Here is a 22,396-nt window from a genome sequence, read left to right as displayed (position 1 = left end):
AGGAGGCAAAGCTAATTCTATACAGACAGGAAGCAGATTAATGGATGTCTACGACTGGACGTGAAGACTGGGAAGGGGCATAAGGGATGATGCTTTGGGGTGATGGAAATGTGGCTGTGTGTATATATTTGTCAGAACTCATTGAAATGCACGTTTAAAACGTATGCTTTTTACTGTATACAAATTACACATCAATAAAGTTGTATTTTCAATAAAGTTGATTTTCAAACTATAGCTGTTCAGGATGCACCAGAGACCAATTATCAACATCTAGCCTAACCATCAGTGTCACCCGAAAGCTCTCCAGATGGTAACTATTTGCAGCCAGGGACATGAGGCACAAGACTCTCCCTGTCCTGTAGGGGTGGGGTGAGGTTGGAAGACACCTGTGCAATGCTTTGTGCCTTCCTGAAAGAGGAGAGAGGAGGGAGTACCTCAGATGGAGAAGAGGGGCAGGTGGGGGCCAATTTACCTAACCCCCTACCCCTGTAGGTCAGAGACTTCAGGCTTCAGATTTTCCTCCTTCTCTCTTCCCCTTGGTTCCATGGGCTCCAGATGGGGGCCTCTGGCCCAGAAGGAGAAGGCTTTGGATTGGCAGCTGGGACTGGAGACCAAGTGCCCTCTGTCTCACACCTCCCGGGCCCTCCAGCAGTACTAGGGAGTCTGTGTCCTCCCAGGCTCATGCTGAGGGCAGGTGCCTAGCACAAGCCCCCTGTAATAACTCCAAGAGCTTGGCCAGAAAGAGGGGGACGGGTCTCTGGGGATGTCCTTCACAGGGTGGACAAGGACCCTGGCCAGTCACCCACAGCCGGGACCCCAATGCATCCAGCAGACGCTGTAGCCGGAACACAGCAATCCCCATGGATCGGCCCTCTTCGAACTGGATCACAGAAAGCTCCAGCCGGAAGCATCCCAGAGTCTCAGCAGGACAAACCTGTGGGGACAGAGTGACTTGGTGTCTCTGGGCAAGGGTCTGATCCCAAATCCCCAAACCTAGGGTTCTGAATTATGTCCTGGCATAAGCCCCTTCACCTCTTTGGGCCTCAGTTTCCTCATCTGTAAAACAGAACTCTGAATAATCCCTATCTTCAGGGATGATGCCAGCCTATACTGTCTGTGCCTGTGTAAGTTAGAAAATGACACTTCTTGGGGCGCATGGGTGGCTCAGTCGGTTAAGCATTTAACTTCGGCTCAGATCCATGACCTTGTGGTCTGTGAGTTCGAGCCCCACCTTAGGCACTATGCTGACTGCTCAGAGCCTGGAGCCTGCTTCAGATTCTGTGTGTCTTTTTCTCTGCCCCTCCCCCCACTCGTGCTCTGTCTCTCAAGAAAGAATAAACATTAAAAAAAATTAAAAACAATAAATTTTTAAAAAATAAAACAATACTCCTTAAAACACTTCCAAGTGCTGATTTTGTCGGAACAAGATATTTCATTGCCATCTACCAGAAATTGACAAAAATATCCAGGATGTGGATGCTGACCTTGTTGTGGGATTCTTGTGCAGTGTACATTCTTCACATCCATACGTGGTGGCCCTATCTACCTCATAGGGTCAGTGTGAAGACTAAGTAAGCTAATATAGTTAAAGCGTTTAGAACAGTACCTGGCAGAGTGAGCACTATTAAAAATGTCGCTATCATCATCAGTATCTGTTGTTAGGTGCCAGCTGCTGTTCTCGGCGTGGGAGACAGCAGCGAACGAAATGTATTTGTGATGGCTGGGAGCTGGGTCAGCAGCTGGACAGCCAGAACACCAGCCTGCTGCCTCCGGCCCCAAACATACATGTGTTCTCAGCCTAGTGGAATTTCCCTAAATTTCCAACTCCAAGTAAAAAGCTAATGAAATACTCACCGAGAGATCATCAGGGGTGTAGAGAGTGCCATCATTTTTGTTTCCCTACAATTGGGGGCAGGGAACAGAATCAGATCTTGGAAGGGAGAGCCTGACCTTTCCTCAAACGTGCCCCACACCCTACCGCCTCCCTGCCTGTCTGCTGGCTCTCCCCTCCATCTTCCTCACCAGCATCTTCATGATGGCAACAAGGAAGTAGAAAGGCTCCCGAGGGCAGAGGGGTGATCCTAGGCCTCCCAAGGGCCGTACCAGCAGAAGGATGGTCCAGAGAGGCCACATGGGCACCCTGCCCACCCCCCAGGCCTTTTCTGGTCCCAGCCCAGGGTCCTGGAAGCAAGAAGTACAGGAACACTTGAGTGGCTCTGTCGGTTAAGTGTCCGGCTCTTGGTTTTGGCTCAGGTCATGATCTCACAATTCACGGAACAGAGCCAGTGTTGGGTTGTACGCTGACAAGCTCGGAACCTGCTTGGGATTCTCTCTCTCCCTCTCCCTCTGCCCCTCCCCCACCACGCACGTGTGCACAGGCAGTCTCTCTCAAAATAAATAAACAACAGAAAAAGAAGTACAGAGAGATAAAGCAAGCTGGAAGACTGAAGTGTCCTGTCCCCTTCCTGTCCATCTCCACTCAACCCACAGATACTCAGGGAATGTTCTTCAAGAGGCCAGGGAAGATGGTGACCCTAGAGTAGGCCCCAGGTCACAGGCCTCCCTGACCCCTCTCCCCCACTCCCCACAGGAAGATATAAGACTGAGCAAGGGTGTGAGGATCAGCCTAGAGAGATTGGAGGGTTGGGAAGTCCCGTCCCCACCCTCCCCACCGCCCCAAGAGATCTATCAGGCAGTACAGCATGTGAGTGCGTGTGAATCCTGTGGCCTGTCTCTCAGTGGGAAACACCTACGCTAGGCTTTAGACATATTTGCAGGTGTATATTTGGGGGGGGGGGTCCTTGCTCTCTTTTCTACTTCTAGTTCTTTTTTTCTTTTTTAAATAAATGTTTATTCATTTTTGGGAGAGAGAGGAGAGAGAATGAGAGGGGGAGGGGCAGAAAGAGAGGGGGACAGAGAACTTGAAGCAGGTTCTGTGCTGACAGCCACAAGCCTGATGGAGGGCTCGAACGCAGGAACCGTGAGATCATGACCTGAGCTGAAGTCAGACACTCAACCAACTGAGCCACCCAGTGCCCCTCTACTTCTATTTCTGTATCAAGTACTGTATTTCTGTATTTCAAACATCTTGAAATCTCCATGCGTGTCTGTACCTGTCTGTCTTCTTTCTCTGAGGGCTGGTCTCTCTGCCTCCGAATCGCCGTCACTTGTGTTTTCTGGGTCCATCTGTAATTGATCTTCTGTCTACCTTCTTTCTCCTCTTCTCCATCGGCCCCTTCTTTGTCTTTCTCCTTCATGTGTGCCCGTCTCTCTCTTGTGCTGTGTATCTGCGTGTGTGTCCTCCCAGGTCAGCCTCTGGATGCTCCCTTCCTTCACCTCTCCCCTCTCCCACCCTTTTGGAGCTGGACTCTGGGCTGGAGGATCCTCCCTCCTCCCACAGACCCACCTACCAATCTCCACCCTGTCTCCATTTTCCAGGCACCAGGTAAGCGACCACACCCCTTTGAACCTTGAACCTTGGATTCTGCTGCCAGGGAAACTGAAGAAACTGTGGGCTCTCTGCAGCCCTGATAAAGAACCCTTTTGACTGGGAAAGGAGTATCCTGTGTGGGGGGGAGCCAAGGGGAACCCAATCCTGAGATTCCTCAGATGGGATTGGGGGGACTGGGAATGGAGAATTCTCGTGGGGAAGGAGCCTGGAGAGTTGGGTGATTTGTGGGAGTGAAGAGATGATTTGAAGGACCCCAGAGAAAGAGGGATTTTAGGGTAGAGACCTTGAAGAGGGGGAATCTGGAGGGAGGGTCTCTAAGAAGTGGAGAATTCTGGGAGAGGGAAATGCCAGGGGAGGCAGTTGCTGGTTAGAGGACGCTCTGAAGGAAACAGAATTCTTAGGAAAGGTTGATTCTGAAGGAGGGGGCTCTGAAAGGGAGAGAAAACTTGTGAAAGGAGATTCTGGCGGGGACGTTCTGGGAAAAGTGGACTGCGGGCAGTGGGAGATTCTGGGGCCCTTGAGTGGAGGAAGATTCAGAGAAAGAGGGGGGGTCTGGTTGAGGGCTCTTAAGAGGAGAGTTCTGGGGGGGGGGAGGCGGAAACTTAAAACGGAAGGAAATTCTGGTGAAAGGTAGATTCTGGGGGAAGGGCTCTAAAAGGATTAAAAACATTCTGGGAGAGAATTCTCGAAGGAGGTGGGTTCTGAATCCTGAATCTGGGAATCCTGGCTGATTTCCTGCTGTGGGTTCCGTAGGTGAGATTCCGATGGAGGAGGATTTGGGGAGAAGAGTGTCTAGAGGGCAGGATGGAGTGTGCAGGGGAGGATGATTGCTAGAGATGAGGGGCCAAGAAGGGCCCTTTCCAGAAGAGGGTGAAAAGCGACATTTTGAGTGGAGGAAGTGGAGGGAGAGTATTAAAGAGCCGAAATGCAAATGAACCGGTCGCTACCAATGAGGACAGAGAATAGGAAGAACAGCCTGTCCTCGCTCTACTTCCGCGACTGCACCCGGCACATTTCAGGCCCCGCCCCTTCCACTCACGGCTCCCTCCTCCTCCGCTCGGGGGCCCACCTTCCCGCCGCGAATCCGAAGTCCCGCCCCTGGCTACAATAAGAGCCGTAAAGCTCTCTCCCGTCGCGACGCAGCACCCAAAGCGCCTGCGCAGACCCTGAAAAGCGGCCGGGGTGGCCCCGCACTTTCCTTTTCCGGTTGCGGCGCCGCGCGGTGAGGATCTCTTGTCTACGTTTGCAGCCATGCCGTCCAAGGGTCCTTTGCAGTCTGTGCAGGTCTTCGGCCGCAAGGTGGGCCGGGCGCCCGATGGGAGGGGCGGAGGGAGGCCGGGGTCTGCAGAGGCCTGTGGGCAGGGTTCTGGGGTCCACACGGGAGCCGGGGGCCGAAGCTCACGTGGTTCCGCTGTTTCTCCCTCGCTTTCCACAGAAGACGGCTACAGCCGTGGCGCATTGCAAACGGGGCAACGGCCTCATCAAGGTGAATGGACGGCCCTTGGAGATGATCGAGCCGCGCACGCTGCAATACAAGGTGCTGGGATTGAGGGTGGGCGTTTGGGTTGAGTAGGGGGGCTCTGGAGAGAGATATTTAAGTGGATTCCTGGAAGTGATCTTGGGAGGCTGAGGGATCTGGTATCAACAACGGGTTGTGTAGAAGGGGGAGTTGGGGGCAGAGAAAATGGGGCATTTGGAGATGGAGCTGTTTTCGGAGGTTTCAGATATTGTGCTAAAAGCTTGAGTTGAGAGTGAAAACGTGGATGTTGCAGATTAAGAGGATGGTTTCAAAAGTGGGATATGGAAGCTCAGTGACAGTTGGGGGGACCCAATGGCAAGAGGAGTTTGTGTGGCAAGTTGATGGGGTCGTGTATCCTGTATACAGTCTAACGTTTGTTGTAACTGGTAGAGTGTGTATACGTTTTTTGAGAACAGTAATTAATTTGTTAAAAGATACGGCTTTAGGTAGGGTTTAGACATTGTAGGTGCTTAAAAAGCATTGGGAGAACAGGACCAGAATTTCCGTTTGTTGTGCTTTGCTGTGAAAGGGGTTCCTTCCCTGCTTGTTTCTGTTTTGGCCTCGGTTTTTTCAGCTCAGAATGGAATGAGTGCAGTCTGTTTTTTGCCTGTTTTACCTGTGTTGTTATTTGAGGCATGTAACCTCGTTTGTTTTTTTTTTTCCCTTGGGTCATCCATAAAATGGGGATCATTTCTCCCTTGAAGGGTTGTTGTGAGGGTAAGTTAGATTGTCCGGGTAAACTTCTTGGCATGTATGAGAATGCGTTTGTTTTTTCTTTAGATTTTGTTGCTTTGTGTTTCATTTTTATTTTAATTTTTTTTGACGTTTTATTTATTTTTGAGAGTGCAAGCGGGGGAGGGGCAGAGAGGGGGACAGAAGATCTGAAGCAGGCTCTGCCCTGACAGGAGAGAGCACGATGTGGGACTCAAACTCAGGAACTGTGAGATCATGACCTGAGCCAAAGTCTGACACAACCGACTGAGCCACTCAGGCACCTTCTAATTTAATTTTTTAAATTTTAGCGTAGTTGACACGCAATGATATGTTTCTGGTGTACAACGTAGTGATAAGAGTGTCACTTTTGGGGCGCCTGGGTGGCGCAGTCGGTTGAGCGTCCGACTTCAGCCAGGTCACGATCTCGCGGTCCGTGAGTTCGAGCCCCGCGTCAGGCTCTGGGCTGATGGCTCAGAGCCTGGAGCCTGTTTCCGATTCTGTGTCTCCCTCTCTCTCTGCCCCTCCCCCGTTCATGCTCTGTTTCTCTCTGTCCCAAAAATAAATAAACGTTGAAAAAAAATTTAAAAAAAAAAAAAAAAAAAAAAGAGTGTCACTTTTAAACGTGAAGAATAATATGTGTTCCAGGCTTAGTTAGAATGTCCTATAACAGTGTCTGAGATCTTTCTGTGTAGCAGATACCAAGTGCTATGGTTTACTCTTCTCGATTGTCAGTTTTATGAAGGTTTTGTTATGTAACCGGTGTTGGGTGTTGGAGACCCAGCAGTGACCCAGGTGACCCCAGGCCCTGCCCTTATAAAGCTCCGAGTCTAGTGGAGGAGGCAGACTGGTCCCAGTATCAGACCCTGCTCCAGGGTAGTCAGGGCTAGGATGGGGGAGCCCAGAGAAGGCATCTGGCTCGAACCTGGGTGGGAGGATAAGTACAGGCTTCATGGCGGGGGGGGGCGGGGGTTAGAGGGATGGGCAGGGGGAGATGGAGATGGGAATCTGTGAGCTGAGAGCTAAGACCTAAAGTAGGTAAAATAAAAGATTCTGGGCACGTGCAAAAGGTGTAGAGCTGGTAAGGGGAGAGCAGGGCACACAGGTAGTGTAGTTGTAATTTGGAAATGTGAGGCTCAAAGGGCTGGGTGGAGAGCCCAAGGGAGGGAAATCCAGAGAAAGCACCTGACATGGCCCAGGAGTGGTTTTTCACTGTTCCAGGCAGGTATGGTGGCTGTAGGGGTTTTCCTTGTTGAGCTAAAGTGCCAGAACTGGTCCTGGAGATGGGGACTCTGAGGCCCAGAGGGACACAGATGGGAGGGCCCAGCTCGGGTTCCCTTCAGCAGTCTGTCATCTGTCTTCAAATCGTCCCTGCTCTCCTAGCCGTGCAGAGAGGTCAGCGATGGCAGAAGCTACTTGGAGAGAAGTAGGGTGCTCGGTGCGGTGGCTCAGCTGCCCAGCCTGTGATCTGAAATCCTGTCATGTCCCTTGTTCCTCCAGCTACTGGAACCTGTTCTGCTTCTGGGCAAGGAGCGGTTTGCTGGGGTGGACATCCGAGTGCGAGTGAAGGGTGGCGGTCACGTAGCCCAGATTTATGGTGAGTTGCCGGAACAGGGCATACGGTGGGAGGTGGCTCTGAGAGCAAAGCCCTACTTCGGGGCTTCCCAAAGCTGATACGTCCTTTTGTGTGTCTTTTTCACAGCAATTCGCCAGTCCATCTCCAAAGCCCTGGTGGCCTATTACCAGAAATGTGAGTAAGAATGGCTCCTTCCCATCGGGTGGGTGGCAGGCAAGTGGAGGACCAGCCCCGCATTTAGCCCCAGAGACCAGGAGGGTGCTTCCAGGGTTGTCTCAATCTTCACTCTCCTCTCATCCGCAGATGTGGATGAGGCTTCCAAGAAGGAGATCAAAGACATCCTCATCCAGTACGACCGGACCCTGCTGGTAGCTGATCCCCGGCGCTGTGAATCCAAAAAGTTTGGTGGTCCTGGTGCCCGTGCTCGTTACCAGAAATCCTACCGATAAACCAATTGTGAGGATTAGGGTTCACCTTTATAATAAACAATCGTCATGGGACTTGAGGTTTCAAGGACTGTGCTGTGGTCGTTTTGTGGTGGGTCTTTGACTAAAAGAAATGCGAGAAACAGCCCGGCTCACTGCCGGTCTGGATTGTGAGGCTTTCCAGCGTTTTCAGAAGACACCACGCCTGGGTTAGTGTGGGTGGGTGGGTGGGGAGGCGGGGGGACAAGCTTGAGACCCAGTCTCCCGCGCTTGTAGTAGAGTCCAGCGTGCGGGCACCGTGGAGGCGGGGTGGTTCTAGGCCATTGGTTGTGTGGGGTGTCCTCATGAGTTGTTTTTTTTTAGTCCTTTTGCTGCTATTGTGATGGCGTGTCAGGGAATAGAGGGGGAAATGTGTAAGATCAGTAAACATTAATAGAAACTTGGGTGCAGCCTGAAGTCAACTAGTAGGGCCGTGATTGGATTGGGAAGGCCTCTTTCCTAATGCCAGTCTGTAGGTAGATAGACTCGAGATGGGGGAGGGGTGGGATCCTTCTGACTGGCTTCAGCCTTCAGGATGTCAGTACTACCTCCCGGGGAAGGGCCCCCTGTGGCCTCTTGAAAGCAGGTCCCGATGACACTCGTTGCAGCGACTGCCTTTACTGGGTTCAGAATGTGGGTCTGAGGACTTGTTCATCTGTTGTGCCTGCCACGTAGTAAGAGCCAACATATTGTAGGCTCTCCATTGCTACCACTGGGCTACACGGTATTTCCATTGTCGAAAGTTCTGCGAACAGCACTGGTGTACGTTTAAGGAAGCCAAATGTTGCTTGTGGATTCAGTTACTTTTGGTTTCCCCTCCCCATTTTTACAGTGAAGCTAATGAGCTTCATTGGGTGGGAAGGGCATCTCCGCCCCATCAGCCCTTGCAGCCAGCCTGGACACCTCAGCCGTCTGTCCCCAGGCAGGGTCCCATGTGCTCCCCCTGCTGGGGGTACTGGCGAGAACAGCGTATGGCATCTGGACATTGATGGAGAGGGGAAGATTTTAACAATTTTTTCATGAAAGAAGGAACTTGAGATGTATTGACCAGTTGTCTTTTCGGTATGTGCCCCACTCCATCTAGTAGTCACGTGCAGCTGGCAAACTGGGAAGCGCAGATGAGAGAACGCTGCCGTCGTTGAGGAAAATTGGACTGGACACGGCACTGATGTGTGGGGAGCGTATGCAAATAGCGTTTCTTACAGATGGACGGTGGGGTTGTTTGGTACCAACCAAGCGCCAGGCTAAGCATTGTTAGGTATACTTGACGACGTCCTCGTGAGGTGGCTGACAGGCTGGTGTCTAAATGTTAGGTAAGAAGATTAGCCTAGTGGCCATGTAACTGCAGCTCATCAAGTTTAAATTGCAGCTGCAGTTAACGGGTTTGGATGGCATTAACCTAAATGTCCTGGAGAGGGCAGGAGGCCACTACCCTTGCACTTTGAGCCTGATCGGTAGCTCTAAAGACGGCTGGGCTTGCAGTGGACGAGCAAGGAAGGTGTTCTGAGGAGGTGTTGGAACTGGGGCTGTGAAGCAGGTAGGAGTCAGGCAGGTGGGAGTAATGGGGGGGGGTCAGGGGTCAGGTGGGGCTTAAGCAAGCCTGGTGTCCCTGGTTTCCTACAGGGTTCAGAGACCCCCTTACAAGACTCCTGGCTCCCTGCCAGAGGCACAGCTGGGATGCATCTTGCATCTGGAAATGCTAAGGGGGCTCGCCTCTCTTTCCCCACTTCAGGCTTTGGAGGAGACGGCCCCTTTCTCCCTCCCTGCCGCCTCCTCAAATACCGGGAATTCCGGCGCCACTGGGAGCCCAGGCCAGGCTGAGAACTTTCCTTCAGCTGGGAATGTGCAGCTGGGGGTGGAGGAGGGGAGGGCCAGAGTCCTGACCCTGGCGAGGCTGCGGTGCAGTAGGCCCAGGCCACTCAGCCCAGGCCCTAGTGTATGGCCCAGTAACCATCCAATAAATAAATACCAGAAGCCAGCAGCTAATACTGAGCCAGGCTCTGTTTGGGATACTTTACTCTGCCAAGAATCACCTAGAGCCCCTGGTGCACTAGGCTGCAAGCCCTGTTCTGGTAGGGAAGGGTTTTCTTGAACCAGGCCTGGCACAGAATAGACAGTCAACAGCTCAGAGCATGGACTCGGGCTACGTGGTGTGGATCTGAGTTCCAACTCTGTTCCTTAGCAACGCGACTGAGCAAATCCCTTATTCTCTCTATGCCTCTGTTTCCTCATCTCCACAATGAGGATCAGAAACCATCCTTGTGGCACACGGGCGGCTCACTTGGTTAAGCATGTGACTCTTGATTTCAGCTCAGGTCATGATCTGGTTCGTCGGTTCGAGCCCTGCGTCGGGGTCCACATTGACAGTGCGGAACCGGCTTGGGACACTGACTTCCTCTGCTCTCTCTCAAAATAAAAAAAATATATAAAAACTTAAAGAAACCATCCTCATGTGCCTTTTAGAGATGAGGATTCAGAGTGAATGAGTTCACATAAAGTGACTAATGCCTGAGCTATGCAGTTAGCACTCCATAAATTTCCACTTTTTTTTGTTAGCTGATTGTTAAAACTTCCGATTCCTAGGCTCCTGCCCTGGAGGTTCTGATTCCATAGGTTGGGACTATTGGGGGATCTGTTAATTTGAACAATGCCCCGATGAGTCAGGCTCAGATACATTTGGGAAATGAGGATATGCTCACTGTATCTTTCCAATGATCTTACAAGGCAGGTACTGTTGTCCTCGTACAATTGAGAAAACCCAGACTCCCAAGGGAGGTTATACACCAACTGGAAAAGTCAGGGCTTGGAACTCAGCTAGGACACTGAAGCCGTAGGGAATTCCAGGAAAAAATAAGTAAGACAATGTGCAAAAAGCACAAGAGGTTTAGCATTCAATGAACAAAGCTAGTATTCCAAAGAAACTGCTTAACTTAGGCAGCTCGCCGGGCATGCCATTGCTGGGAGGGGGCAGAAGGATTCTAACATAAAAGTCTTTGTCTCTGACCTGAATTTCTTTTTTGGGGGGTGTGGGGGCACGCCGAGGCACTCTAGAGGCCCCAAACTAGAGCGAGGGGGTGAAGAGATCCAGTGTGTGTAGGTGGGCACAAGAATTGGAACATTCATGACGTTGGGGAGTGGTTGCCCAGAGAACTCAGATGTGGAACAGACTTCCAGAATCCCAAACACATTCATTCTGGTGTCCGCATGGACTGGTCTCTGAAATTCTGTAGTCCCAAGACCCAGTATGATCTAAGGAGGGATGGGATGGCGATAGAGAACGTTGGATGGTTGCCCTGCTGGATTAGATGGTTGGGTGAATGAGACGTAGGAGCGGCTGGAGGTGACATTGTGAAGGGACAGATGGATGGAGAGGGCTGGTTGGAGAAAACAGGTGGGATAATGGAGGAATGGGTTGGTGTTAGAAAGGATACTAGATGGGGTAGGGGTAGGGTGATGATGGATGAATAGGATAGAGACGGTTAAATAAAGCATGCTGTATGGATTGGGAGATGGACAGGCAGACGGGAGGAGAGGGCTGGGGAGACAACCGGATGGATAGACCCAGGGATAGCTGAGCAGAAGAGATGACAGAACACATGAACTGGATAAATCGCGGAGGGAACGGACTTCTACGTCCACCTGGGACAGAGCTGCTTAACTTGGCTTTCCTGGATGGCATCAAGCCGTTCATAAACTCTCTGAAACAGCACACACCAAACTCTAATGGGTGGTTGTCAGCAACGCTCAAAGAAGTTTGGGATTCCCCCCCACCCCGTACTGAGCCACGGATTCGTGCTGTGTCAGACCTTCCCATTCGTTGTCTGGTCCTCCCCCACTGCCTCCGGAATGGGAAAAGATACAGAACTTCAAAATATGAATGAACAAAATATTAATGACAGCCCCTTCCCCCATCCCTGTTGAGTTAATCAAGGTAAGTAAGGAGAGCCATTTGCCAAAGCAGATCCCAGTTGCTGGGAAGCTGTGGCAATTTTTACACCTTTGTTCAGTGTCTGGACATCTGGGTGAAGTTCTGAGGGTCTGTGGCATCTGGTTGAAGTCCTTGCTTTTCAAGAAGTCTGATATCCTGGCTCACATGTGGAAAGGGGCATCAGGAGCTCCCTGGGCCCTACGAAGGCCCACAGATTCCTGGGTGGGGGCCAAGAGAGCAGGATGGTTTAACCTGACTTGGGCCTTGGCTGGCCGTAGCCGCCCACCGCCCCCGACATGGATGTTGACCGTGGTGGCATAGCTGAGCCTCCTGGCTGGGGGTGGTGGGGGCTGGGGCTGGGGTGGTGGTGAAGGTGCCCGCGATGCCGGGGCAGAGGACCAGGGACCCCGGGAGGCTGGGGGAACTTCTCCCCCAGGCCCTTGTCTCCGAGCGAGGCTTTGGCTGATGTAGGACGCTGCCAGGTATCTTGAGAGGGCAGCTGCACTGGGACCCAGGAGCTGACGGGTTGGAGGAGGGGGACTGTGGGGTGGGGTCAACTCTGAAGACTCTGACCGGGCGACCTGAGACACCGGGTGGCCTCCTGGTTTGGAGAAAACCACGGTGGTTGGAACCGGGATGGGTAACAGGCCCTGACTGTCCCGAGAGCCTTCCTGCTCAGGCAAAGCGGTCGCAGCTGGAACATGAGTGTCCGTGAGGCTCTTCTGCTCCAACAAAGGTGTAAGTTTTTGGACGTGGAGGTCTGTGAAGCTTTGTTCCTGAAGCAGAGGTGCAGCAGATAGCCCCTGGACGTCTGGGAGGCCTCCCTGCTTGGGCAAAGGCGGGAGGGCTTGGAGGGCTTGGGCCTGGGTGTCCGTGAAGCCTTGTCGCCGGGGCAAAGGTGCGGCAGCTGGGACATTCGGGTTCTGGGACAAGGACAGTGGGGCGTCGGCTGGGATCTGACGGTCTAGGCAGCTTCCGTGTGCAGGCACAGCTGAGGTACCCGGAACCTGAATGTCTGAGAGGTCTTGGGGCAGAGGCAGCGGGGCGTTGGCTGGGGTCTGGTGGCTTAGGCGGCCTCCGTACGCAGGCCCAGGTGAAGTACCCGGGACCTGAACGTCTGGGAGGTCACGCTGCAAGGGCAGTGGAGTGTTGCCTGGGATCTGATGGTCCGGGCTGCTTCCGGGCGTAAGCAAAGTGTTGACGGCTTGCTCACAAACAGCAGCTGGGAACTGAACATCCCCGGAACCGCCTTGCTTCGTTGACAGGGTGGTGGTTGGGCTCTGGCTCTGTAGGTGGCCTTCTTTCTTGAGCACAGGAGTGGTGGCTAAACCCATGGCATCGGAACCACGTCCCTGCTTGGGTACAGCTGGGCTGGTCGGAACCTCGATGTCCATGTGGCCTCTGTGCTCAGGCAAAGGCGTGGTAGCTGGAACTTGGGTTTCCAGGTGGCCTTCTTGATCAGGTAAAGTTGTAGCTGGAACCTGACCGTGTGGGGGGTCTTCTTGCTCCGGCAAGGGTGTGGGGGCTCCAGCCACACTCTGTATATTCCAGAGGCCTCCTTGCCCAGGCAAAGGGGTAGCAGCTGGCACCTGGATGCTCAGACGGTCTTGCTCAGGCAAATTTGAAACATTTAGACCCTGGCCACCCAGGCAGCCTCCCTGCTTAGACAAAGGTGTGGCAGCTTGAACCCGGGTGGCGGGACCCAGAGGGACAGATTCCTGGGCACACGTCAGCGGGAAGGCCAGCTCACATACCAGCACGTGTCCAAAGGCAGGCAGGGGCCCTGTGTGCACAGAAAGAACGGAGTCAGGACCGAGATCTCAGTGTGGGCCGTCTCTGCTGACCACACACCCGGACCTCACCTGGCTCGGCCTGCTCACGGGGCAGGGAGGGGGACAGCTGCGGCTGGGCCAGAGCACGGGGCCGGCGGCGGGGCGCGTTGGCCGACGCCCGGGTCTCCGCCCGCTGCATCTGCTGGATCCGTTCGCTGTAAAGCCGGGCCAGCTCTCGCACTCGGGAAGCTGTCCTCTCCGAACTCGGGGCTCCCGCCTTCCCACTCCCGCCACCTCCACCCAGATCCGAGTCTTCCAGGATGAGCAGTGGCTCTGGGAAACCGGGCCGGGTCAGCTGCCCCTGCTCCAGTGCCTGCCAGGCGCTCCGGATTTCTGAACAAGAGCGGAATCCCAGCTCATCTGAGAATCCCTGGTCTCGGGTGACATCCTGGGACTGGAAATCTGGGAAGGATTCCCCTTCCTCAGGATCCTGCTGCCCTACCCTGCCCCCAGAGGACCGCTCTCCTTTGGTGGAACTGCTTCCGGGAAACAGTTCTCTCCTCGTGGCTAGAGCCTCGTCGGGCTCCCGCAGAGCTCCCTGAAGCCAGGAATCACAGGGAAGGGCGGGAGTGCTGGGAAGGCTAGGAATGTCAGGGGCACTAGGTATGGATGGAAGGCAGGGCATTTCAAAAACACTGGAAATGTCAGGGAGGCTGGGAAGGTGGGGAATTTTGGGAATTTCAGACAGGCTGGGAATTTCAGGGAGGTTGGGTACGTCTGGACTTTTGGTACGGCTGGGAACGTCGGGAATTTCAGCCGCACTGGAACTTTCGAGCCCTTCTAGCACATGGAGTGGGGAAGGTTCCCGTTCATCCAACTCCAGCTCTTCCTCCTCCTCCTCTTCTGAAGAGTCCCGGCTGGGAAGGGCTTGGAATGTGAGGGCTTCACTGTCGCCTGGCACCTGGGAGTCTCCAGGGAACGTGGTGATGTCGTGGGGGGGCGGCTGTAGTGGGCACTGGGGAAGAGGCCAAAGATACCATGGTGGGCTGCCCCTCCGGCCCCCCGGGCTGTGCCTCACCGAGCTAAATCCCAAGGACGCCCTGATGTGACACCCAGCTCACCCCTGGATCCCGGAGGCCTCTTTGGTTCAGCAGTTCCAGGATCTCCTCCGTGATCGAGGTCCCGGAGGGTTCCAGCGTGGGGGGGCCAGTGTCCTCTAGGTCCTCAGGGGGTCCGGAAGCTGGAACTGGTGGCTGAGGCTCCAAGGGGGGGTAGAGCTCCCCCTCACTGCCAGCATGCTGTGAGCAAGGAAAGAGGACGGAGGGCAAGAGTCGAGGGCCGCCCATCTCTTCCTCCCAGACTCAGGAGTCCGGGTCCCCAGACCCTGTGCTAGGGTATTTCTTACCTTGAGTCTAGGCTTAGCTGGGATGGAGAGATGAGAAAGAGAAGAGTGAGATGCAGAATCTGGATGATTCCTTGCAGCCGATCCGCTGCCCTTATCAGCCCTCCCCCACGCACACGGGGCATCTCTCGGGAAGAGATAGACAGAGAGGCATGGACCCGGCCGGGCTAGGGTGGCCACTTACCATTCTGTGCAAACATAACATACGGGTCCTTTACTGGCTCTGGGGAGAGGACACAGGAACGTCAGGGGCCCAGCTCCCCCCGCCCGCGTTCTCTCGTCAACTTTCAGGTGGAGGACACTCACCAGACTGTCTGCGGCCACGGCGGGTAGCAGAGGGTCCTGGAGACGGAGCTGTGGGAGAGGCAGAGGAGAACCCCACGATGAGCCCAGCTCCAGGCTGGAGGGGGCAGGCCGGGGGTACAATTCCTGGGGGAGAAGCGGGGGAACCTCAGGGTTTCATCTTCTTTACCTGTGTTCCTTCGTCCAGGGGTGAAATTTCTAGCATCCCGAGGTCGGGGAGACCCAAGAGGGGGTGTCGGGGGCTCTGGGATGGGCTTACTTTTAGGAGCACCTGCGGAGAGACATTGGGAACCCCGTGATCTACTTTTCCTTGGAAGTCATCCTCCTATTTCCACATCCTCCCAACCCAAGGCCCCAACTCACAGTGCAGGCTGTTTTCAAGGAGAACTTGCTTTGCCTGAAAGAGACCAGGGTGAGGGGCTGTGTCGCCGGGGGCTGCCTCCGAGCGCCCCAGTCACAGTCCTATTAACGGGTGCTACTCTGTATGAGGCACGTCACACGACTGGTGATTATCAGTAGTCACCACAGGTGTGCGAACTCGGTGCCCTGACTCCTCCAGGTGAGGAAACCGAGGCCAGAGAGGTAGCGTCACTTGCCCAAAGTCACACAGCAGCGACGTGGTGGAGCTGGGATTCAAACCCAGGCAGGAATTTATTTTTATCTACTTGTTTTTTTAAAGAGTCGGCATCCGTCTTACTTGCTTTTTTAACGTTTTATTTATTTTTGAGAGAGGGGCGCCTGGGTGGCTCAGTCGGTCGAGCAACCGACTTCCGGCTCAGGGCATGATCTCATGGCTTGTGAGTTCGAGCCCCGCGTCGGGCTCGGTGCTGACAGCTCGGAGCCTGGAGCCCGCTTCGGGTTCTGTGTCTCCCTCGCTCTCTGCCCCTCCCCCACTCATGCTCTGTCTCAGAAATAAGTGAACGTTAAAAAAAAATACTTTTGAGAGAGTGCAAGTGGGGGAGGGGCAGAGAGACGGGGACAGAGGATCCCGTGAAGGCTCTGTCTTGACTGCAGCGAGCTCAATGCGGGGCTCACACTCATGAACCGGGAGATCTGAAGTCAGATGCTTAACCGACTGAGCCACCCAGGTGCCCCCCTCCTTTTCTTTTTAAAATGCAACTTACTGATCACGGTCTAAGCGAGCCCCCTACACTCAGGGTCTCGTAGCACTATGGGAGGGGGGTGGTCCTCCAGCATTCCGAAGCCCCTTGGATATGGCAGGAGCTGTACCTTGGCGGGGATGGAGGCGGGGTGGTTCTCAAAGAAAAGGCGCTGGAGACAGTGAATCCACAGCCTCTTCTCTTCTTGGTTCTTGGCCTGGGGGTGGGATAGGGAGTCGGGAGCCAGGTGGAAGGTCTGGGGGCTGAGGGGAACCCTGACCGCCCAGCCCCACCTTGCACTCACCTGGAGCAGATGCCTGTGTTTGGGAATGGTCAGATCGGACACCTTGAACCCTAGAGGATCTCGAGGACTCTCGCTCACACTCAGGTTGCAGCACTGGGTAAAGGGGACAGAACGGGGCAGGGAGCTCAGAGCCCCGAGACTCAGTGTGTATCTGGGTTCCTACCTCCTAGAAAGATATGCCCCATGAGATTGTGGGGCAGGTCCCCTTACCCCCTGTGGAGCCCCCCCACCAGGCTGGGCTCTGCTCTCCCTCACCAGTCCCTCGCCCTCATCTGGGTCCAGATGTGCTCCCCTCATGAAGACGCTTGCCTGGTGGGCAAATCCAGCCCCCCCCCCCCACCGGCCCTCACCTGTATCCTGATGCCCTCACCCTTCATTAAACTTCACCCCCATCCTTGGACTCAAGAAAACATGGCCCTCAAATTGAGGCTGGGTTGTTCCTCCTTTGCAGACCCCGCCTGCCCCCAGCTATCCCGTAGGTACACGGGTGTAGGTATACAGAATACACCTTGCAGGTGACATCCTGGTCCTGCCCCCAACCCTGAACTCACGAAGATATGGCCCTTGTAGGTGTACTCTGGCCCCCGGCGTTTGGCCACGAGCAGCATCCGTGAGAAGAGAAAGAGCAGCCTCTCGCCCCCTCGAAGTCGGGGGCCGCCCCCTCCGCCACCTCGGAACGCGCCCTCTAGCACCAGCTCCCCGAAAGCACTGAGCTCCGGGCCAGTCCAGCCGCCAAGCCGCCGCTGCACTTCCTGCCGGGCCGCCAGGTGCGCAGGGCACAGGGGCGCGCACACACACCAAGACCAGGAGGTTAGCAACAAGGTTGCACTACCCCAGCCCGTCCTCCGAGGCCACCCCCACCAAAGGCCCTCGTGCCCACTGCCCCCATCCAGCAGCCCCAGCCCACCCTGGGGTCACCTGGAGGCGCGCAGCATGCTCCTGCTTGCGTTTCATGTCATTGATGTACCAGGCGACCGCTGTCATGGACACAATGGCCTCCTCCACCATCTCACGGCCCCCGGCGCCCGGGCCCTCTGCCCAGTGCTTGCCTAGCTCCTGCCAGGCAGGCACCCAGGGAGGGGAACAGAAATAAGAGAAAAGGATGGTAATGATAGGAGACAGACAGATACCGAGGCAGCGACAGAGGTGGCGACCCAGAGGAGGACAGAGACAAACAGGCAGAGACAGAAAGAGGAATCAGCTGGAGCCAGTCCCCACTGGTGGCAAGAACTGGCCCCCGACTGCTGGCCCAGTTTCTAGGGACTTGTCCTGGGTCCACCCTGCAGCTGTACCACCAGGCGGTCAACGGCCAGGACCTTGCCCTCCCCGAGCAGCACCCCCAGGGCCACGGCTGACCTGCAACAGCAGATGGTACTTGAGGATGCGCTGAACAGGCTTCAGCAGGAAGCTCTGCAGGGGCAGCGAGTGGCGGAGCTGGGCCTGGCGCTCCTGCAGCCACAGGGCTGCCGGTGGGGACAGCGACAGCTCCCGGAGCAGGGCTAGGGAGCTGGGGGCGGGGCACAGGTCAGGGGGCTGGCAGCCCCCAGCGGGGAGGGCGCGGCAGGGCGTGGCCAGGGTTTCAGGGGCTGGCAGGGGTCAGGGGCAGCTTAGGGAGAGCTCGGTTAAGGTCATAGGCTGGCAGGGGCTGGAGCTGGATGGGTCGAGGTGGAGGGAGGTTGGCTGGCACATCAACTCAGCGGGCAAAGGCCTGGGGCCCAGCGGGGGCTCCTCACTCCTCACCCCTCACCTCGGGTAGTTCATGCAGTACAACGTGTAGATGTCAAAATCCTCACTCTGTGGGTGACACAGCAGTTAGGGAGACCTGAGGTCCCAACTCCCCGGGACCCCCCGCCTTACCCCAGCCCCATCCCGGACTGAGAGCCCCCACCCTGACTCACCCTTTGCACGAAGCACTCGGCAATGCCCCCTGCGCTGCTGCTGCCCTCCAGGTCCTCCAGGAGCTCACTGTGGGGGAGAGGGCGAGGTCAGGGACTGCCCTGTCCCCACAGCCCCCCGTGGGACGACTCCAGGAGGCTGGGGACTTGGTGGCTGCCAGGATCTCTCAAGGGGCTATCGTATCCGAAGGGAGTCTTCTGATTGCTACGTGGGGAGATCACAACCCCGCTCAGACTTTGTCCATGGACAGCATCCCGTTCCTCAGCCCCAAATCTTGTCACAGCTGCCATGAGCCTAGGGGTCTCGTGATATGACCCAGGGAGAGGGGTGTCACGGCCCTCAAAGCTGGGATCATCTTAAGAGGCTGCTGTGATCCTGAGATCTCGTCATGTCACCTCAGAGCTCCTGCAATAACGTGGAGATCGATCTCATCAAGACACTCAGAGGGGTCATGATCCTTGGACACCAGCATCTTCCTCAGTGGGTCCAGGCCAACCATCTGGTTTGTCTGGGACTGAGGGGTTTCTCGGGACGACGTGGTCATGCGAATCCTCACGCTATCATGATCTTTAGGCCCCCCACGTGAGCCGTGGGTTCACAGTGATCTCAGACCTGACCTCGTGCTGAGACCCATCCCCGTACTTAGATCTCATCTGGGTCCTCAGGCTCCTATCCAACTCCGCCTCCACCACTCTGGTTCCTTCACTCCCCATCATGATCCCTGCCCGATGTCACTACCTCCCATGTACCAGCCTGGAGAGGGGGTCGTGGGACTCCAAGGTTTAGGTTAGGATACAGCCCGCCTCCCCTAGCCCTACCAGCTGGTGCCCCTGCCCGTCCCTCCCGCCTCTGACCTGCTGAACTCGTAGATGTCCTCGATGTTGGCAAATAGTATGCCCACCTGCTCCGTGCTCAGCCCTAAGACCCCGCCATCCAGCAGAGGACCCAGGTAGTCCTGTGGGGATGACTGGGGTTATGGGGGGCGGTGGAGGGCTGGCCTGGGTCCCCACTGTGCTCGGGTACCCGCCTGCCTCACCTCCACAATGCTGCGAAGGTCCCGGACATAGGCCCGCTCTGTCTCCACGATCTCGCGAGCCACTCGCTCTAGCCTCGAGGGTTTGGCGGAACCCGGAGTCCCCACAGGTGACAGATGCAGGCGGATGGGGGGTCCTGGAAGGGGCTCTGGCCTAGAGGCTGAGCAGGCTGGGGCGGGCCCTGGAGCCGGGTCCCCCTCGGAGCCCACCGTGCTCAGGGATGTGGAGCTCCCAGAACCTCGGGGGGAGGCCATGGCAGGGGTTGCAGGGGCTGCCAGGGGTGAGAAGCAGGAGATCAGGCCGTCTCCCCAGCTGAATGAGTGCGGCCCTACACTCACCCACCCCAGGTCAGCATCTGCCCCTCCCCTCCTCCCGGGGCTCCCTTCTCCTCTTGCCACTGCACTGCCTTGGTCCTGTCCTGTTCTCTCCCATCAGGATCTTCTCTGGGCTTCGACCTCCACTTTTCTAATCCACCTCCCTGTGTCAGCCTGGGAGATCTTTATTAATTTGCCCGTTTGACCCTGTCACTTTAAGTATAACCCCTTCATGCCCTCAGGAGAAAGTCCAAACTCCTCAGATCCACACTGCCCTATGCAACGTGGCCATCAGAGACTTTTCCAGTCTGTTCTCTCCCCACAGACACACCACTTCTCACACTCCAGACTCCAGTCGTATTCGGCTGCCTTCAGTTACTTAAAAACACAGCCTTCTCTCCCCTCTGCACATACTTTTCCCTCTGTGTGGAATACTCTTCCTTGCTTTTCCCAACTCATTGCTGCTTATCTTTTAATTCTATTATGTCTCCTCCTCCAGGAAGCCTCCATTGAGTTCCCATACTGGGCTCCCACAGTGAGAGGAAAGGGCTATCACCCCCACCCCCACCCCTGCCCAGGCTTAACCGCTGGACTCTGGGTGTCCGCCTCCGGACTGTCACCATTTAGGGATGGTTCCATCTGCCCCACCAGACTTGGGAACTCTGTGTAGGCAGAGCTGGGACTGTCTTGGTCACCCTATGTGGCCAGCACTGGGCCAGCCAGTGTCTTGAATGAAGGAACAAATGCCCAGCAAGCTCCACCCTCCCTTGGACTCTCACCTGTCTGGGTCTCACACACAGCTGCGCAGTCACACACTTCACCTGTGGGGCCACGGCCAAGGCTAGGGCTGGGTTTGGACAGGCTCGGTCCGCGGGCTCCCTCGGGCATGGCTGAGTGGCTCAGCGGCTTCTGCGGAAAGACCCCCTGCTCGGATATCAGGACCCCATCGGCTTCCCCACCGCCCACGCTCACAGATTAGGCCAGAGAATTAGGAGTGTGATCTAAGTCCAGGAGGGACCGGAGAGTAAATAATGGGGCAGACAGAGGCATAGTGATAGAAAAAGGGGCACCAGGAGAGATAACACAGAGAAAAAGATGGAAAGGTTGAGACAAAGAAGAGTGAAGCTAGGAGTCTGGTCTGTCTGGGGCCGGAGGCTCAGGGATCCTGGGAACGTTTGGGCTCTGGCTGGAGCCGAGGGCGAGGGGCAGGGCTGGGAAAAGCCGTGGGCGGGAGGCCGGGAGGTCCCTGGGGAGGGCGGAGGAGGCTGGGGGACCGGATGCCAGGGTCCTGCAGACGGCTCCCTCCCCCGCCCAGGGCTGCGAGTTGGGGCGCTGGCCCTGAGCCCTCGACCCACTCCCCTCTCCAGCCAGTCCCTCCGCGATACGCTTACGGTCCCCACCGCCTCAGCGAGGGTCCCCAGCGCCTTCCCACACCCTTTCAGACCCAAACTCCCGCCGGCGCCTCCGCTCGCCCCCCGCCGGCACGCCCCCTCATTGTTCAGCGGCAGCGGCGCCGCCCCCTCCCCCAGCCCTTCGGGGCCCCTCGCCTCCCCCCTCACCTCCCAGGGAGTCTCCAGCCCCGAGCCGAGGCTGCCGGATTCCTATTCAACCCTAGCACGGTCCCCGGGGAGACGCAAAGCCGGACTCCTGGGTCTCTGCAAGTCAGGGGCGTGAACTTCGGGCTCTCAGCCTCCGGGAACCAGAATCCGAGGTCTCTCGGAGAGTGGGATGCAGCGGTCCGAATCTCCTGGTCCTCTCAACGGGGGATGCTGGGAGTCTCGACTCTTGGGTCTCAGATGGGGTGCTGGGGACCCAAGTTCCTGAGTCTTCTAGATAGGGCCGTGGGGCGACCGGATTCCTGAGTTCCCCTAACTCTAGGAGCAGGGATTAAACCATCTCCAGGCGGGAGCGGAGGGGAGTCCCCAGTTCCTGGGTCCCCTGGAAGGAGTGGGCGTTTCAGCACCAAAACAGACCGGCCGGGGTGCTGGGAGTCCGTTTGCCAAGTTCGGATGCTGGGCTCGGATATCTGGGAACCGTTGGAGGTAATCACCGATCTGGGATCCTAAGTTCTTTAAAACGGGGTGCAGAAAGGTCGGCCTCCAGGAACGCGCGGGGCTGACGTCCCGGACTCCCGGCTCCTCCAGGAGGGGGCGCTGGGCACCTGGATATCTGGGGTCCTTTAGCCTGGACGCGGGGTCCCGGGCTTCGGGGTCTCTCAGGGAGCGGTGCACAGACTCGCGACGCCAGAGTCCACGACTTTGGACCCTTCGGGTTCTGGGATGAGTACCGCGGGGCTCCGGCGGCGGCAGCGCCACATCTGTGGCGGGAGAGTCCGGTCCCAGCTGTGAGGCGGGGGGCGGTCGCCTAGGGCTTCCCCTCCCCCCCGAGCCGCCCCGGCGCACATCCTGTTCCCGCCCGCGGGGGGGAGGGGCTGCCTTCCGGCCAGCCAGCGGGTAAAGGGTTAAGACCCCTCCCCCCTGATTCTGAATATTCATGAGAAGGCGAGTCCCAGAAAGGCTACACGCCCACATTCCAAAAGCTTCTGACTTTTCCCTTTTACAGCAAGGGCCTTCAGGGCGTGAGAATCCGGAACTGGTAACGCACTTTCTCCCATTGGTCAAC

The 22,396-nt window shown here is 56.1% G+C and overlaps 3 protein-coding genes across 12 annotated transcripts; 1 reads left to right on the top strand and 2 right to left on the bottom strand.

Moving 5' to 3' along the window:
- Window positions 1-149: 149 nt before the first annotated feature.
- Window positions 150-4,538, bottom strand: LOC125153648 (uncharacterized). Of its 6 annotated transcripts, none has more exons than XM_047837022.1 (6): window positions 3,411-4,383; window positions 3,114-3,287; window positions 2,023-2,181; window positions 1,855-1,899; window positions 803-934; window positions 150-408 (listed from the first exon to the last, which is right to left on the bottom strand). In XM_047837022.1, exons 1-6 carry the CDS (start codon window positions 3,429-3,431, stop codon window positions 289-291), a joined length of 651 nt encoding a protein of 216 aa, XP_047692978.1. In that variant the 5' UTR covers window positions 3,432-4,383; the 3' UTR covers window positions 150-288. The 6 variants fall into 6 exon arrangements, with proteins under 6 accessions (XP_047692978.1, XP_047692979.1, XP_047692981.1 ...); XM_047837023.1 differs by having other exon boundaries at window positions 807-934; XM_047837025.1 differs by lacking the exon at window positions 3,411-4,383 and adding an exon at window positions 4,491-4,538 and having other exon boundaries at window positions 150-934.
- Window positions 4,539-4,590: 52 nt separating this feature from the next.
- Window positions 4,591-7,770, top strand: RPS16 (ribosomal protein S16). The gene is made up of 5 exons (XM_047837027.1): window positions 4,591-4,750; window positions 4,887-4,988; window positions 7,182-7,278; window positions 7,384-7,431; window positions 7,561-7,770. Exons 1-5 carry the CDS (start codon window positions 4,703-4,705, stop codon window positions 7,704-7,706), a joined length of 441 nt encoding a protein of 146 aa, XP_047692983.1. The 5' UTR covers window positions 4,591-4,702; the 3' UTR covers window positions 7,707-7,770.
- Window positions 7,771-11,593: 3,823 nt separating this feature from the next.
- On the bottom strand, window positions 11,594-22,283 carry PLEKHG2 (pleckstrin homology and RhoGEF domain containing G2). Of its 5 annotated transcripts, none has more exons than XM_047837344.1 (19): window positions 21,334-22,282; window positions 20,554-20,698; window positions 19,463-19,731; window positions 19,281-19,381; window positions 18,429-18,495; window positions 18,278-18,324; window positions 17,887-18,037; window positions 17,449-17,586; window positions 17,082-17,282; window positions 16,531-16,623; window positions 16,357-16,443; window positions 15,490-15,523; window positions 15,296-15,397; window positions 15,130-15,177; window positions 15,008-15,046; window positions 14,827-14,843; window positions 14,543-14,719; window positions 13,512-14,436; window positions 11,594-13,432 (listed from the first exon to the last, which is right to left on the bottom strand). In XM_047837344.1, exons 2-19 carry the CDS (start codon window positions 20,660-20,662, stop codon window positions 11,811-11,813), a joined length of 4,227 nt encoding a protein of 1,408 aa, XP_047693300.1. In that variant the 5' UTR covers window positions 20,663-20,698; window positions 21,334-22,282; the 3' UTR covers window positions 11,594-11,810. The 5 variants fall into 5 exon arrangements, with proteins under 5 accessions (XP_047693300.1, XP_047693301.1, XP_047693302.1 ...); XM_047837345.1 differs by having other exon boundaries at window positions 20,596-20,698; XM_047837346.1 differs by having other exon boundaries at window positions 20,596-20,683.
- Between the last annotated feature and the right edge of the window lie 113 nt (window positions 22,284-22,396).

This window comes from Prionailurus viverrinus, chromosome E2 (genome assembly GCF_022837055.1).
Source record: "Prionailurus viverrinus isolate Anna chromosome E2, UM_Priviv_1.0, whole genome shotgun sequence".
Taxonomy (NCBI): Eukaryota; Metazoa; Chordata; class Mammalia; order Carnivora; family Felidae; genus Prionailurus; species Prionailurus viverrinus.
The sequence above is the reverse complement of the archived record's forward strand: the minus strand, read 5'-3'. Positions and strand labels throughout refer to the sequence as shown.